The 14,349-nt window shown below is 40.2% G+C and overlaps 1 protein-coding gene across 1 annotated transcript in view; it reads right to left on the bottom strand.

Annotated features, from left to right (window-relative positions):
- Nucleotides 1-29: 29 nt before the first annotated feature.
- LOC132128713 (A-kinase anchor protein 13-like) overlaps nt 30-14,349 on the bottom strand; it is a 68,326-nt gene continuing 54,006 nt past the window's right edge. The window contains exons 11-19 of the mRNA XM_059540188.1: nt 13,026-13,291; nt 11,480-11,527; nt 7,065-7,124; nt 5,229-5,415; nt 4,919-5,021; nt 3,514-3,556; nt 3,309-3,417; nt 1,454-1,616; nt 30-100 (exon numbers count right to left, since the gene is read on the bottom strand). Of these exons, the coding sequence (XP_059396171.1) occupies nt 30-100; nt 1,454-1,616; nt 3,309-3,417; nt 3,514-3,556; nt 4,919-5,021; nt 5,229-5,415; nt 7,065-7,124; nt 11,480-11,527; nt 13,026-13,291 (1,050 nt within the window). The remainder of the gene's footprint in view (nt 101-1,453; nt 1,617-3,308; nt 3,418-3,513; nt 3,557-4,918; nt 5,022-5,228; nt 5,416-7,064; nt 7,125-11,479; nt 11,528-13,025; nt 13,292-14,349) is intronic.

Below are 14,349 nucleotides of genomic sequence, written 5' to 3'. Positions count from 1 at the left end.
AAAAAATAATAATAATAAAATAAAAAACCTCAAACCTTTCTGCTTTTGGAACAAACTGGGAGGCTTTCTCTACAACTCTTGTGAACTCTCACATTGCAATCTGCAAAAACACGTCAATAGAAAACATCAGGAATGTACTCATTTGCAGTTCACTTCTTCAATAAAGATGCTACATTCTAGATGCTGCAAGCATACAGTATTAAGATGCAGTCACATTTGCAGTGACTTTTGTCTCTCCATTGAAATGAATGGGATTCTGTTGCTTTTTTTGTAGCGTGTAGCTTGTAGTGTGAACAGGGCTTTATATTTCAGTTTTGCCACCCAAGCATAAAAACAGCTTTTTCTCTTTGCAAAGATTTCTCCTCTTTGACACAAGGTGTTAATATAGTTTAACGCAAGTATTTGTGTTTGCTATTCTGGCTCTTGGTCAAAGTAGTAAAGATAGCAGTAGGGCTTAGGCTTAGGAATTCCTTCCAGTGAGGAAACTCCACCAAACGCACATTTTAAATGCCACGAACATCCCAACAAGCTCTAGAAATAAACATTTGTCCTAAAGATCATTGATCATGTCGTCAGATGGATCCTGGAGGAAATACTGTATTCATAAACACAGCAACACTTTCAAACCCAAAAGCATCTCCATGACAATAAAACTACAGCAAGAATAAAAGTTACGGCTTCTTTCTTTGCATAAACATTTGGGCGATGTTATGCAAATCTTCCCACATCGTGACGTAGAGATGTGGGGGCATGTTAGAACGAGGCGGTTTAGGAGGGCGTGGACAATTTTTAACTTTTATAAAGAATATCTCTTTGGATTTGAGACTTTAGTCTTTGCAACTTATCAACTCTGTTTCATTATCACGGAGCTTATCTATTCACGAACGGCATGTAGGAAAACAAGAAATCGCGTCATAGGACCCCTTTAAAATAACTGCATTTACGGTTTATAATTTATTTATTTCTATTTTTATATAGATATATTGGTCGGGATATAAGGCTATGGAGAGATTTCAGTGAGGACTTACAGGAATTTTATACACACAAATATGAATATGCGATTAAAATATAAAACAAACAAAGAGGGGGAAAAGAATAGAAACAATACAACAAAGACTTCTCCCTGAATGAACAGGATTTTCTCTTCAGCAGCTCCATGAGGAAGTGAATGATGTTACCAGAACTGCTTCCTATTTTTAAGCAACGAGTCTTTTGAAATACATGACACAACAGTTCAGATATTTAAAAAAAATGTTTTCTTATTCTATTTTCTTACTAAAAAAACAAAAATATGTTTTATTATATGCATTCTGCACATGATTCTGCTATCTTTTAAATAAAGATGATGAAAGGATATACCCACTATAATCTAGTATTAGGGTATAAATAACAAAAACGGCATTGACACCCGGTGTGCATGTACTGAAACCCTCAATGATGAAGTGTTTCTTACTTGTGCAGTTGACAGTATCTTTAGTGTTGAGGGTTTTGTTGCATTGCTGGCACAAAGCTGGATGCAGCAAGCTTGATGTGCTGAACACGTGTCCATTCACTGATTTCTTCTCTCTCTCTTTGGCCTCTCGGTCTTTCTCCCGATTCTTTTCCTTTTCTCTTTCCTGCGCCAGAAAAAGAATAAGAAATATTACAACAGGTGACAGCCGTTAACACTTAGTGCTCAAATATGCTGAGCACCGTAATGGCATGTCAGTTTAAACCCATTAACTTGAATTGCTCATCATTTTCTTTAATGGTGTTTCTGCAAAGTCATTTACTGCACAACCCTGTCTTCATGCTCCAAAACAAGGTGCTTGTTTGCTATTACTAAATGTACAGGACTTAAGCACCCCAGATTGGAGCTAATAAGTATGCAATGCAAAAAATTACCTTAGTGGGCACACCAGACAACAACCCTGCTTGTTTGTGCAATATGGTAAAAAATGAAAAAAGGTGCAATGTCATTTCAAACTGAGGACATGTTCATTGTGATTCAGTGAGTCATGAACAAACATCCTCTCTATAGTTGTCAAGTTCTCTTGTAACAAAGTTCAGCTTCCTACTTGTAAAAACAGCAACTGTACAGAAACAACAATTTTTGGTAATAAAAAGTCAAAGAAACAAATATCATCTGGCTTACTTTAAACATGAAATATTAATTTATTACGCACCATAATTCAAAAACACTACTGTCAATAATGTGTCGGTTGTGGATGAAATGCACTAAAAAGATCATCACTATGACAAATAAACAGTGAGCAAGTCATTGGACTCCAATGTTAGGCAACTAAGGAGTTAACCATTTCAGAAAATGTGAACATCTAGAGGTGAGAAGAGACAAAACACACACACACACACAGACTAAACAAACCATAAGAAAAGTCAACAGGGCAAACTGTCACTCTCCTCAATCGAGGCAGTGTCTGAGATTCGGCCTACCTCTTCTCCTTTCAAGCTCCTTATCCTCTGATAGCGGCCCTGCACCTCGCAAAACTTTCTATATAACATTACTGTAGGAGGCAGAGCCTTTGCAAGACTCTCGACTGAGACAAGAAGTTCAGCATCACCTCAGATTCAAGAGGAAGTGATCCAATTTGAGCTGGGAGGTGCTGTGACTCTAACTTCCTTTTTTTATTGCACTGTTCTCAGAACGGCAAAGTGCTAATGAAATCTGTACATTTTGGTGTAAAAACGCCCTTATGAAAACATTTCTAGACACGAAGAAGAACTGCGATCCTTTCAGGGTATAAACTGAATGTTTAAAGTGTATTCAACTCCAAAGTTCCTGTATGATGCAGAGGGATTGATTTTAGTGCTTCATTTTACATTGCACAAAATGTTTTCAAACATCTTGAAATCCGAGTCCTGAATGGCTTTTGGGAAGTTCCGAGTATTAATAGGAGGCCAATTCAGAAATAATATATGTAAAGTAGCCTAAAAATATATATTTAAAAAAATTACATATAAAATATTTTGAATAAGCATTACTTTTGTGCCCCACTTCACATTATGCCTCTGCAGTTTGTAAATAAAGTGCTGGCCCTTTAAATGGGTAAAATGCTGAGCTATGAGCAAAGGATGAAACATTATTGTGCCTCCACTTCCTGTCTTATTTCCTCTAGTGCTCAGAAAGAACCTGACACAATATACTTCTTCATTCAGTTTAGTAAATCCCTGTCTTTCAGTTGATTGACCGGGTGATAATTTGCACCCAGTCATCAGTATGAATGATCTAACAGATTATCTAATCTACATTCTTGGAAGAGAGGAAATGACTTGACCACAAAAAAAGTTGACCACAAAAGTAAACTTACTCTGGCTTTCTTGTACATTTTGTTCTTCAAGTAGCTGAACGTCCGGCTCACTTTAGTGGTACTTTTTTCAAATTCTCCTCTTAAAGGTCCAGGTTCCTCCTCTGTGATGCTAAAAAAACAAGATATAAAGGCATGAATTGCTGTGCTTCCAGTGGTTCCAGAAATGTCAATATGAAATGAGCCAAAATATTAATAGTCGTCTTACCTGTATCCCATTGATCTGGTGGTACTGGTGAATGATGTCATGCCTACAAGCACAATGATGGAGTCAAATTAGCATCCGCAACAACAAACAGCCTCCATCGCCCCGTGGTAGAGCCTGATTTACGTACACATGCAAAACTGGCTTTTTGAGAAAGAGTTAAGATTGGTTAAGCAATCGACCAGATTAAAATGACTCTGTGTGATTATCATATTCAATTTATATCATCAAATCATATTTAGTTGCATGTATAGGGGAAACATGCTATATTAAAAATAGTTAAATTCATTAAAAAAAAAAAAAAAAAATGTTTACATGCATGGTTTTGTCTGCTCTAATAATTTTTTAATGTGATTATAAATATTTATTAAAAAATTCAATTAACAACAGTAATCGTTTCAAATAAAATAAAATGTTTTTAGTTTTACCAAAACTAAAATGAATGTTTTCATGAAAACCAAAACTAAAAATGCAATTTTGGTCATTAAATTTGGGTAATTAGGAAATGAACTCAGAATGTTTTTCAGGGTGTCATGTTGTCATTAAATGATAAATTAAACCATTCTCTTAATATTTCAGCTGAACAAATTGTACATATTTAAAAATGTTTTGGATATTTAAATTTATTTTTGGTATTGTAAAAATGCTAGATAGATAGATAGATAGATAGATAGATAGATAGATAGATAGATAGATAGATAGATAGATAGATAGATAGATAGATAGATAGATAGATAGACAGATAGATGCTAGAAATGCTAAAGAAATGCTAACTAAACAGCACTGTTTCTGTCAATAATTTCAGCCAAAACTAAAAATTTGTTTTGATCGCATGTTTTTGGTTGCACTCCTTTATTATATGAAAGAAAAGACAGTTGAAAACTGTTCCAGAAAATGTATTGGTCTATAAGAGGGATGGGTTTTAAAGGAGGGGGGCATATTTCATCTATCTCTACATCTACTGTTCTGTGAATCACAGGACATCATCTAGGGACGAGATGCTGGAGGTTACTATGCTGAGGATGCCATTATCCTGAAGATCCTACTGCAACTTACTTATGATGTCCTCCTCATCACTAGATGAAGAGCTGACAGTAAAGACACTTTTAGATTTGGGGAGGAGCGGAGAGAGTTTGAAGGTAAAAGAGATCTGCCTCTTTCGCCGAATCCTTCCTATCGCAGGGCAGCCGCATCGGGGATGGAAAAATCAGAGCAAGTACTTTATAACCCAGATGATTTATGGCCTGAGAAACGGGTGGAGAATGACTAACACAAACCAGATGAAGAAAACTAATTATGTTATACTGGTACCACCTGTACTCCTACAACCTCTGAAACAAGGAATTAATAAGATGTTTCCAGTACAAAATCTGTTGTATAATCAATCCACAGAAGCAGCTTTACTTACCATCTATGTCCCGTTGGCTGATGGAAAGCATAGAGACTGATTTTTTGAGGGGGAGGGTCACAGAGGGACCACTGCGTCTGAACTGATGGTACTTCCTCGATTTCTGAAAACACAAACTCAGATGCTCAGTGCTTAAGTTAAGTGCATGGAAACATACTGCTCACTCTACTTTTTCCACCTAAAGTGCTTTCAGGAAAACAGAGTGCTAGGGATTGTTAACTGTTTTTGCTCAGGTTGTTTTAAGTTGGTACATTTCAAATGGTTTGTTTATTTTAACCCAAATGTCATGGTTCGGAGACTCTTGTCTTACCTGTTCAGCTGGACTGCTGCATTCTCCCAAATCGGACTCGGGACCTTCTTCTGTGAGGGACATCAGTGAGCCCCTCTCCTCACTCTCCTGCCTCTGAACCCCTCTCTGATCCTCGGACGGACCTCCGGACTGTTGTATCCAACGTTTGCCATCCTCAATCCCTGCTGCTAGACCCTCCAAACTATAACTACAACAGAACACATCATAAAGAACTCAGTTACGCTATGAATGAATTAAAAAAAAAAAAAAATTAAAAAGAAAACAAATTATAAATAAATATAAAAACAATACAATTATTGTTAAAATATTAACAAATAAATTACAACAAAATATATATGAAAAAAAAGTTTATAAAAATAGTGTATGAAAACACAAAAGAAAGAAAGAAAGAACTTTGAGAGCCGTCTTATTTAAAGCAACAGAAATAAATAAAGTACATGCTGTTTTGTACTTGCTGATCATCATGTCTAATATTTCCAAAACTATCCGGAGAACTCTAGACTTTCACACATCTGTCCCTCACTATTTTTAAATCACTTCAAAATAAATAATGTTTTTACATGGTTTCCTTTTCACCCAAAAAGGCATAGGCATGTGTCTGTGTGCGGTGTACTACTGACCAACCAGATGCAAAATATGCAAAGCGGATGTTCATACTGCACTACACCCAACACAGATGTATCCACACTAAAAATGCATTACTTATTATTATACAATAAGATAACTTTTAGAAAATAACTATTATGCGCAGCTACTTAAATACTGCAATATAATTAAAAAACTTCTTGGGAAATTATTAATTAAAGTACTAAAAGTGCAGAATCAAAATGTAGCTGGGTGGTCTGAGACTATACAAAGCTAACAGGTTTAGGCTATTTCTTTAAAGTCTAGTATTTGAAAATAGTGAATTTCCCCAACAGAATGGCTGCTGTTAGTACAAGACACCAAGACCTTATCTTAGAACCAATGTCATATACAAAACACAAGCTCAAAGCAGCACATTGAAGAGCACAAGAGCAAACCAAGGCAAATGGAGAAGTGTTTTGGGATGCTAATATATACACGAGCATGTATTCCACATTCAAACCACAAAATAAATTAAAATACAAACACTCAATTACCTAAGAGAAATAAAAAACAAACAAATATATATATATATATATATATATATATATATATATATATATATATATATATATATATATATATATATATATATATATATATACAGTAGTTGCTAGAATTTTTTTCAAATGTGGAAATTTTAATTACATACAGGTCACAATTATTGTAAACCTCAAAATAAATACATAAATTTCATAGCAAAAAAAAAAAAACTACTACTACACTACTACACTACACTGTACACAAGTGAAAATGTTAATTATTTCTTACTGACCTGGAATTTAAAAATGACTTTAAAAATGCTGTAACCTACTGTAGTCATGCCAAATCAATACTATTTTACATTTCAGTGAAACAATCTGAAGCAGGTTTGTTACAAACATCCTCTTACCTGACATTCGGACCAGTTACGAGGACAACAATATTAGTCATCATGTAATGATAAACAAAAAAAAAAGGTACAACAAAACCTACACAGAAAAAAGCAGCTCCTCTAATTATCTCGGCAGCAACACATCGAACCTTTAGAAGCCATCATTTCTCTAAGCTTTACTGAGGCTGACTGAAGCAGCACAGAATAAGGCCTAAACAAACGCTTCTCTTTGCTCTGACAAACAGGTAATGCAAATGATGATGCAAAAGCTCTTTGTGCTAGTTAGAGGGGTTGGCTCTTCGGTTGGATTTACAGGAAGCTTGCACACAACGCAGTACCTGATGAGCTCTCTAATTTCTTCCAGTTCTCGACAGGGTTCACTGGGGCACCAGCTCAGACTGACCGAAAAAAAGGGGCACCAATGGGCACAAACCAGTTAGAGGGTTAGTAGAATGGAAAAATGAGCATTTATTCAGTGAACAGTTTGTTGAAAGTTACTGGATAGATTATTACACTCAAATAGAGCACAATAGCAGGGTTCCAGAAGTTCAAATCCTATTCATTTTTTTTATTTGATTTATTTATTGGATTAGTTTTTTTGAGGGGGGGCTATATATATATATATATAAACAATTAATTCACGATTAATCGCATCCAAATTGTTTTAGATAACGTGTGTATAGTGTGTACATTATGTATATATAAATACAAACAAATGAATGTATATATTTAAGAAAAATATGTAATGTTTATTCAATTACTATTAAATATATTATAAATATATTTTATACATAATATAAAATATAAAAATATTCATACATAAATGTACATACATACTCATGAAAATATTTTCAAAATATATACTTTGTATTTTTATCTATGCATAATAAATATACACAGTACACATAAAGTTTTATTTTAGATGTGATTAATCGCAAATAATCATTTGACAGAACTAATTAATTAATTAATTAATAATAATAATAATAATAATAATAATAAATATATATATATATTTTATATATATATATATATATATATATATATATATATAATTTTATTAATATAAGAATAAAATTGTCACGTTTGGTGTTACAGAACACACAGGAGAGAGAACCAATTGCGTGTATGTCTTTATTAGGGGTTAATCCACAGAGAATAAACAGTCCAGGCGTGAGTCGAAAACCAGAAGAGCAATCCAAACATAAACTAAACAAGACGGCAAGGCAAGGCAAGGCAAGGCAAGATGACGGACAAGAATTAACGTTTAACATTAAACAAGGACTCCGTGACTAAGACTCAGACAGACCAGGTATAAATACACACAAGGATGATGGGGAAACAGGAGACAGGTGGGGAACAATCAATTACCTAAACAAGGAGGAAGGTGACCAAATAAGGAGACAGGAAGTGATAAGGTGACAGACACCGTGAGAAAGGAGGACATCTAGTGGACACCCAGGGACACAACCCAGACACTGTGACAGAACCCCCCCTCTACGGAGCGGCTCCCAGACGCTCCACGACAGACACAAAACAGACCAGGAGGGAGGCGGACAGGTGGAGGCTCAGGGGGAGGGACGGAGGGCCAGAAAAGAAAGACATTGGAAACAGGCACCAGACAGTAAACACAAAACAGGAAGACCAGGAGGGAGGAGGACTGGAGAAGGTTCAGGGGGAGGGATGGAGGGCCAGACTACAGAGAGGAACAGGGACAGGAGTAAATACAAAAACAACAGACAAAAAACAACATGAAGCCCCCCAGGGCGGGGCAGAAGACCACCATGTCCGTGTGGTCAGAGCAGAAGCCCCCCAGGGTGGAGCAGAAGACCACCACATCCTCGTGGTCAGAGCGGACGCCCCCCAGGGCGGAATGGAAGACCACCACGTCCTCGTGGTCAGAGCGGAAGCCCCCCAGGGTGGAGCGGAGGACCACCACGTCCTCGTGGTCGACGCCAGAGTCCCCCAGGGCGGAGCGGATGACCACCACCCCCCTGTGGTCGATGCCGGAGTCCAACAGGCCCGAGCAGCAGCCCACCCAGTGACTTGACTTGACTCCGAACTTCCCACGGTGACCCGCCCTGACTCTGGAAGGTCATAAGTGGCTGGCCCTGACTCTAGACCGGTCTTGGGCACCGAATCGGGAACGGCATCGGGCACCGCCTCGGCCTCGGGAACGGCATCGGGCACCGCCTCGGCCTCGGGAACGGCATCGGGCACCGCCTCGCCCTCCGGAACCGCCTCGCCCTCCGGAACAGCATCGGCCTCGGGCACCGCCTCGCCCTCCGGAACAGCATCGGCCTCGGGCACCGCCTCGCCCTCCGGAACAGCATCGGCCTCGGGCACCGCCTCGGCCTCCGGAACAGCATCGGCCTCGGGCACCGCCTCGGCCTCCGGAACAGCATCGGCCTCGGGCACCGCCTCGGCCTCCGGAACAGCATCGGGCACCGCCTCGGCATCGGGCACCGCATCGCCCTCCGGACCAGCATCGGGCACCGCCTCGGCCTCCGGAACCGCATCGGGCACCGCCTCGGCATCGGACACCGCCTCGGCCTCCGGAACAGCATCGGCCTCCGGAACAGCATCGGCCTCCGGAACAGCATCGGGCACCGCCTCGGCCTCCGGAACAGCATCGGGCACCGCCTCGGCCTCCGGAACAGCATCGGGCACCGCCTCGGCATCGGGCACCGCCTCGGCCTCCGGAACCGCATCGGGCACCGCCTCGGCCTCGGGAACAGCATCGGGCACCGCCTCGGCTTCGGGCACCGCCTCGGCCTCGGGAACAGCATCGGGCACCGCCTCGGCCTCGGGAACAGCATCGGGCACCGCCTCGGCCTCGGGAACAGCATCGGGCACCGCCTCGGCCTCGGGAACAGCCTCGGGCACCGCCTCGGCCTCGGGAACAGCCTCGGGCACAGCCTCGGCCTCGGGAACAGCCTCGGGCACCGCCTCGGCTTCGGGAACAGCCTCGGGCACCGCCTCGGCCTCGGGAACAGCCTCGGGCACCGCCTCGGCCTCGGGAACAGCATCGGGCACCGCCTCGGGAACGTCCTCTGGGCTTTGAGGAACGGTAGACGCCTGTCTCCTCCTCCTCCGCCCTCTATGTTGGCGAGTCGGTGACACCTTGTCTGGAGACTCAGGCGTTGGGTCGGCCATCTTGTGCTGTGGCGCTGGGCTGGCGGCCATCTTGTGCTGTGGCGCTGGGCTGGCGGCCATCTTGTGCTGTGGCGCTGGGCTGGCGGCCATCTTGTGCTGTGGCGCTGGGCTGGTGGCCATCTTGTGCTGTGGCTCTGGGCTGGCGGCCATCTTGTGCTGTGGCTCTGGGCTGGCGGCCATCTTGTGCTGTGGCTCTGGGCTGACGGCCATCTTGTGCTGTGGCTCTGGGCTGGCAGCCATCTTGTGCTGTGGCGCTGGCTCAGCAGCCATGACATTAACCGTCTTGGGAATCTCTAGGATCTTGGACAGCGTAGCGAAATAATCCAAGAAGGAGTCAGCGGCCCTCTTGGGCGTTGGCGCTGAGCTGGCGGCCATCTTGCACCGTGGCGCTGGGCTGGTGGCCATCTTGTGCTGTGGTGCTGGACCCGCGTTCATCATGGGCAGTGTCGCTGGCTTTCTCCTTCTGCCCTGGCGAGACGGCGGCTCTGGTCCCTCCCACGTGAGCCCAGAGTCAAAGGGGGGCCATGGTGGAGAGCGATGCTGGGCTTCCTCTCGCCCACCTCCCCCTCGGCGCCCTCCCCTGGTTCCGCGAAACACGACCAGGCGGGTTCCCTCAAACTGAATGCCTCTTTCCCGCTCGGTGGCTGGGGAAGAAGCGTAAATCGACATACCGCTGGATCTCAAAGAGACGGAGTCCTTCTGTCACGTTTGGTGTTACAGAACACACAGGAGAGAGAACCAATTGCGTGTATGTCTTTATTAGGGGTTAATCCACAGAGAATAAACAGTCCAGGCGTGAGTCGAAAACCAGAAGAGCAATCCAAACATAAACTAAACAAGACGGCAAGGCAAGGCAAGGCAAGGCAAGATGACGGACAAGAATTAACGTTTAACATTAAACAAGGACTCCGTGACTAAGACTCAGACAGACCAGGTATAAATACACACAAGGATGATGGGGAAACAGGAGACAGGTGGGGAACAATCAATTACCTAAACAAGGAGGAAGGTGACCAAATAAGGAGACAGGAAGTGATAAGGTGACAGACACCGTGAGAAAGGAGGACATCTAGTGGACACCCAGGGACACAACCCAGACACTGTGACAAAAATTGCATGGAAATTGATATATAAATATAAAAATATTAATTATAAAAAATGAATAGACAGACAGACAAATGCTGTAGATAGTATGGAAATGAATAAATTCATATAAAATATACAAAATATATTTCATACAAAATTAAAAAAAATATTTAATACATAAAACATTTACAAATTATAAAAATAAATACATTTTAAATAAATGTATGAATTATACAATAAATAATTCAAATTTAAAAAAAATTAAGTACTGTGTTACTTAACTGTAGGGAAAAACTATGGAGAACATTACTTTATTACTTCTGGCAAATATTTATTTATTTTAATACACATTTAGTTTTTAAACCAAATAAAACTGTGTTTTAACTGCCAATTTCTCAGTACTGTGATTTCTGTGATGCGTGGAAATGGAAATCACTGTTGTGCTCTATAAGGACTTCAGATACTAATGAACTTCTCAAAATACTCAAGAATATAAAAGAAAACAGGATACCTTCTTCGGTAAAACACAGGCTTTTCCTCTCCTGCACTTCGTACAGAACTGGAAATGGAAAGATGACGAGAGAAAATATGAGATGTTTAATCTACTACGACTATAATAAGAGTCTCTGAAAGGTCAAAGTGAAACTAGTAAAGTATGAAATGTGAATTCAAATGAGTAACAGAGGGAAGAGCAGGGTGAGAACGACTGCAAAGACATCAGGGTGTCACATGATGGAGAAGTGTGAGCGACGTCATTCTCAGAGCAAGGCATGCTTTGGTGTGTTGTGTTTAAAGTGCTAAAGCATTAGCATTCAGTGTGTACTGAGACAGTGTGAATTCAGAGCCTCAAAACCTGAAAACCCAAACACAATTTGGGCAGTTGTCTGTGAAAAGATGTACATTTCCATCATATTCATTTACCCTATAGCTCTAGCATTTACAAATGGATTACAAACCCATTGAATTTGGCAACACTTTACTTATTTACGCACATACATTTACACTACCATTCAAAAGTTTGGGATCATGAATTGTGTTTAAATAAATTAATACTTCTATTTAGCAAGAATGCATTCAACTGATCAGATGGGATGGTCAAGACATTTATAATGCTAAAAGATTTCCATTTCAAATAAATGCTGCTCTTTTGCTTTTAAAGTATCACAATTCCACAAAAATATGCATCTAGACTTCCATTTCAAAATGCATAATTATAAATGAAAATGATTCTTGAGCAGCAAATCAGCATATTAGAATGATTTCTGAAGGATTATGTCACATTGAAGACTAAAAATTCAGCATTTCCATCACAGAAATAAATTACATTTTAAAATATATTGAAATTAACAACAGGTATTTTCAACTGAAATAATATTTCACAATTTTACCACTTTTTGCTGTATTTTTAAACAAATAAATACTGCCCCTGTGAGAATAAGAGGCTTTTAGCAAAAGCATAAAAAAAAATCTCGGTAACACTTTAGTATAGGGTCCAATTCACACTAATAAGTAGTTGCTTATTAGCATGTCTATTATTAACATATTGGCTGTTTATTAGTGCTTATAAAGTACATATAATGCATGACATCCATAATCCTACACAATACCCTAAACTTAACAACTACCTTATAAACTATTAATAAGCAGCAAATAAGGAGTTAATTGAGGCAAAAGTCATAGTTAATGGTTAGTTAATAGTGAGAATTGGACCTTAAAATAAAGTGTGACCAAAATCTCATCGACCCCAAAACTTTGAATTGTAGTTTGTCTGTATATCATATGTTAGTACCAATAAGACATCTTGCATTGCAACATTATGACAACTAAGCACGCCTAAAAAAAAAAAAAAAAAAAGACTAAATATTTTTCTTAAGAATTATCTTATAATATATCATTTTCATTATTATTTAAATCCAGTATGTTAAATACTACTTTGATGTTTAAATATACAATTTTCAAAATATTTTCGAATTCATATATTAAATAATGCACTGAGAGTCAGTTTTCACAGAGCAGAAAGTATGCATGGTCCTAATAAGAACCATGAAGTCAGGTACCTGCGCTGGTTCATCTCTTCTTCCCCTCCCTGGTTCTTCCCAGGACCCCAGCTGTGTCTGCGGAAGGGAGAGAGCGAGTGTACGGTGGGCAGCGGCCCCTCTGTTAAGCTGTCTTTGGCCTCCTCTTCCGCCTCCCCTCCGTGCCGCACCTCCTCTGAGCTCTCGGCCGAGGAGCTGGGATGGCCCACGCTTGCCGTGTCGTCTGTGGAGGAGCAGGAGACGGACACCTCGCTCGTGCTGTCGCCTCCCCCTACTGCCTCCTGCCCCTGAGCAAGAAACAATCAGACACACAAATGAACAAATACCGTTTTGTTCAGACATGAAAATTACTCAGTAAAGTGCTACAGTGCTACAAAACCTGGATATGTCTGAATAATAAACGGACAGTGTGCAAAAGAAAAAAAAAATGATTCAACTTAAACAACTATGGTAGTTATGCTGCCAAAAATGCCATTACAAGTAATCAAGTATATAATTTTTTTTTTAAGTGTATCACAGTATGACAGGAAAAAAATATTTGAAAAGATTCTATGTTCTTTATGATAGAACTATGCTGATTCTATCGCTATCATTTATATACCATTCTCAAATTTTAGAAATTTTGTTTCGTGCTTTTGTCATTTTTATACATTTCTTTTTAACTTTAAATCTGAATTTAACTGAATTAAAAAAATAAATTAGTCAACTTATTTTATTTCATTTAGATGCCAAAGCAACATTTCAAATTTTTGTTAAAGTTTGTTGTAAGTTTTTCATCTAAGAAAAAACTTTGTTTTTGTTAAATGAAATAAAGAAGCTCATATTCTTTAAAAGCTTGAGATTTAGATTACAATAATTATATATATATAACCCAACCCATCCATTCCTCCCTGTGCTGAACCATCCCAGCCCAAGTCCACCAGCTATGTACCTAATTTCCCAAACAATCGTTCCCTCCCCAATTCCACTAATCGCCGCCCCCCCTTCTTTCTCTGGCAGGCAACTCTGCATCAGCTTCAATGCCGGCAGGTGATCAAGACAACGCTGCCAGTCATGCATATTTGCAACTTTTGCGGCGGCGCTCACGCCCGCTTGATTTGTCCTGTACAAAAAGAAAGAATTAATTAAGAAAGAAATAGACGCTGATTTCATGATCAGCCCTTTTTCCGTTCCCCCCTTCAACATCTTCCGCGTCAGCCCCATAGGCGTAGCAACTAGAAAATTTTCTGGTAAAAAATGCCTCATAATCGATCTTTCTTCCCCACATAATTCCCCGCTCCCGAGCATTAACAGCCTCATCCCACTCGATGAATTTTCTCTTCACTACCACGACATCGACCAAGTC

The sequence above is a fragment of the Carassius carassius genome, chromosome 3 (genome assembly GCF_963082965.1).
Source record: "Carassius carassius chromosome 3, fCarCar2.1, whole genome shotgun sequence".
In the NCBI taxonomy this organism is placed as follows: domain Eukaryota; kingdom Metazoa; phylum Chordata; class Actinopteri; order Cypriniformes; family Cyprinidae; genus Carassius; species Carassius carassius.
This window is presented reverse-complemented; position numbering and strand designations above follow the sequence as displayed.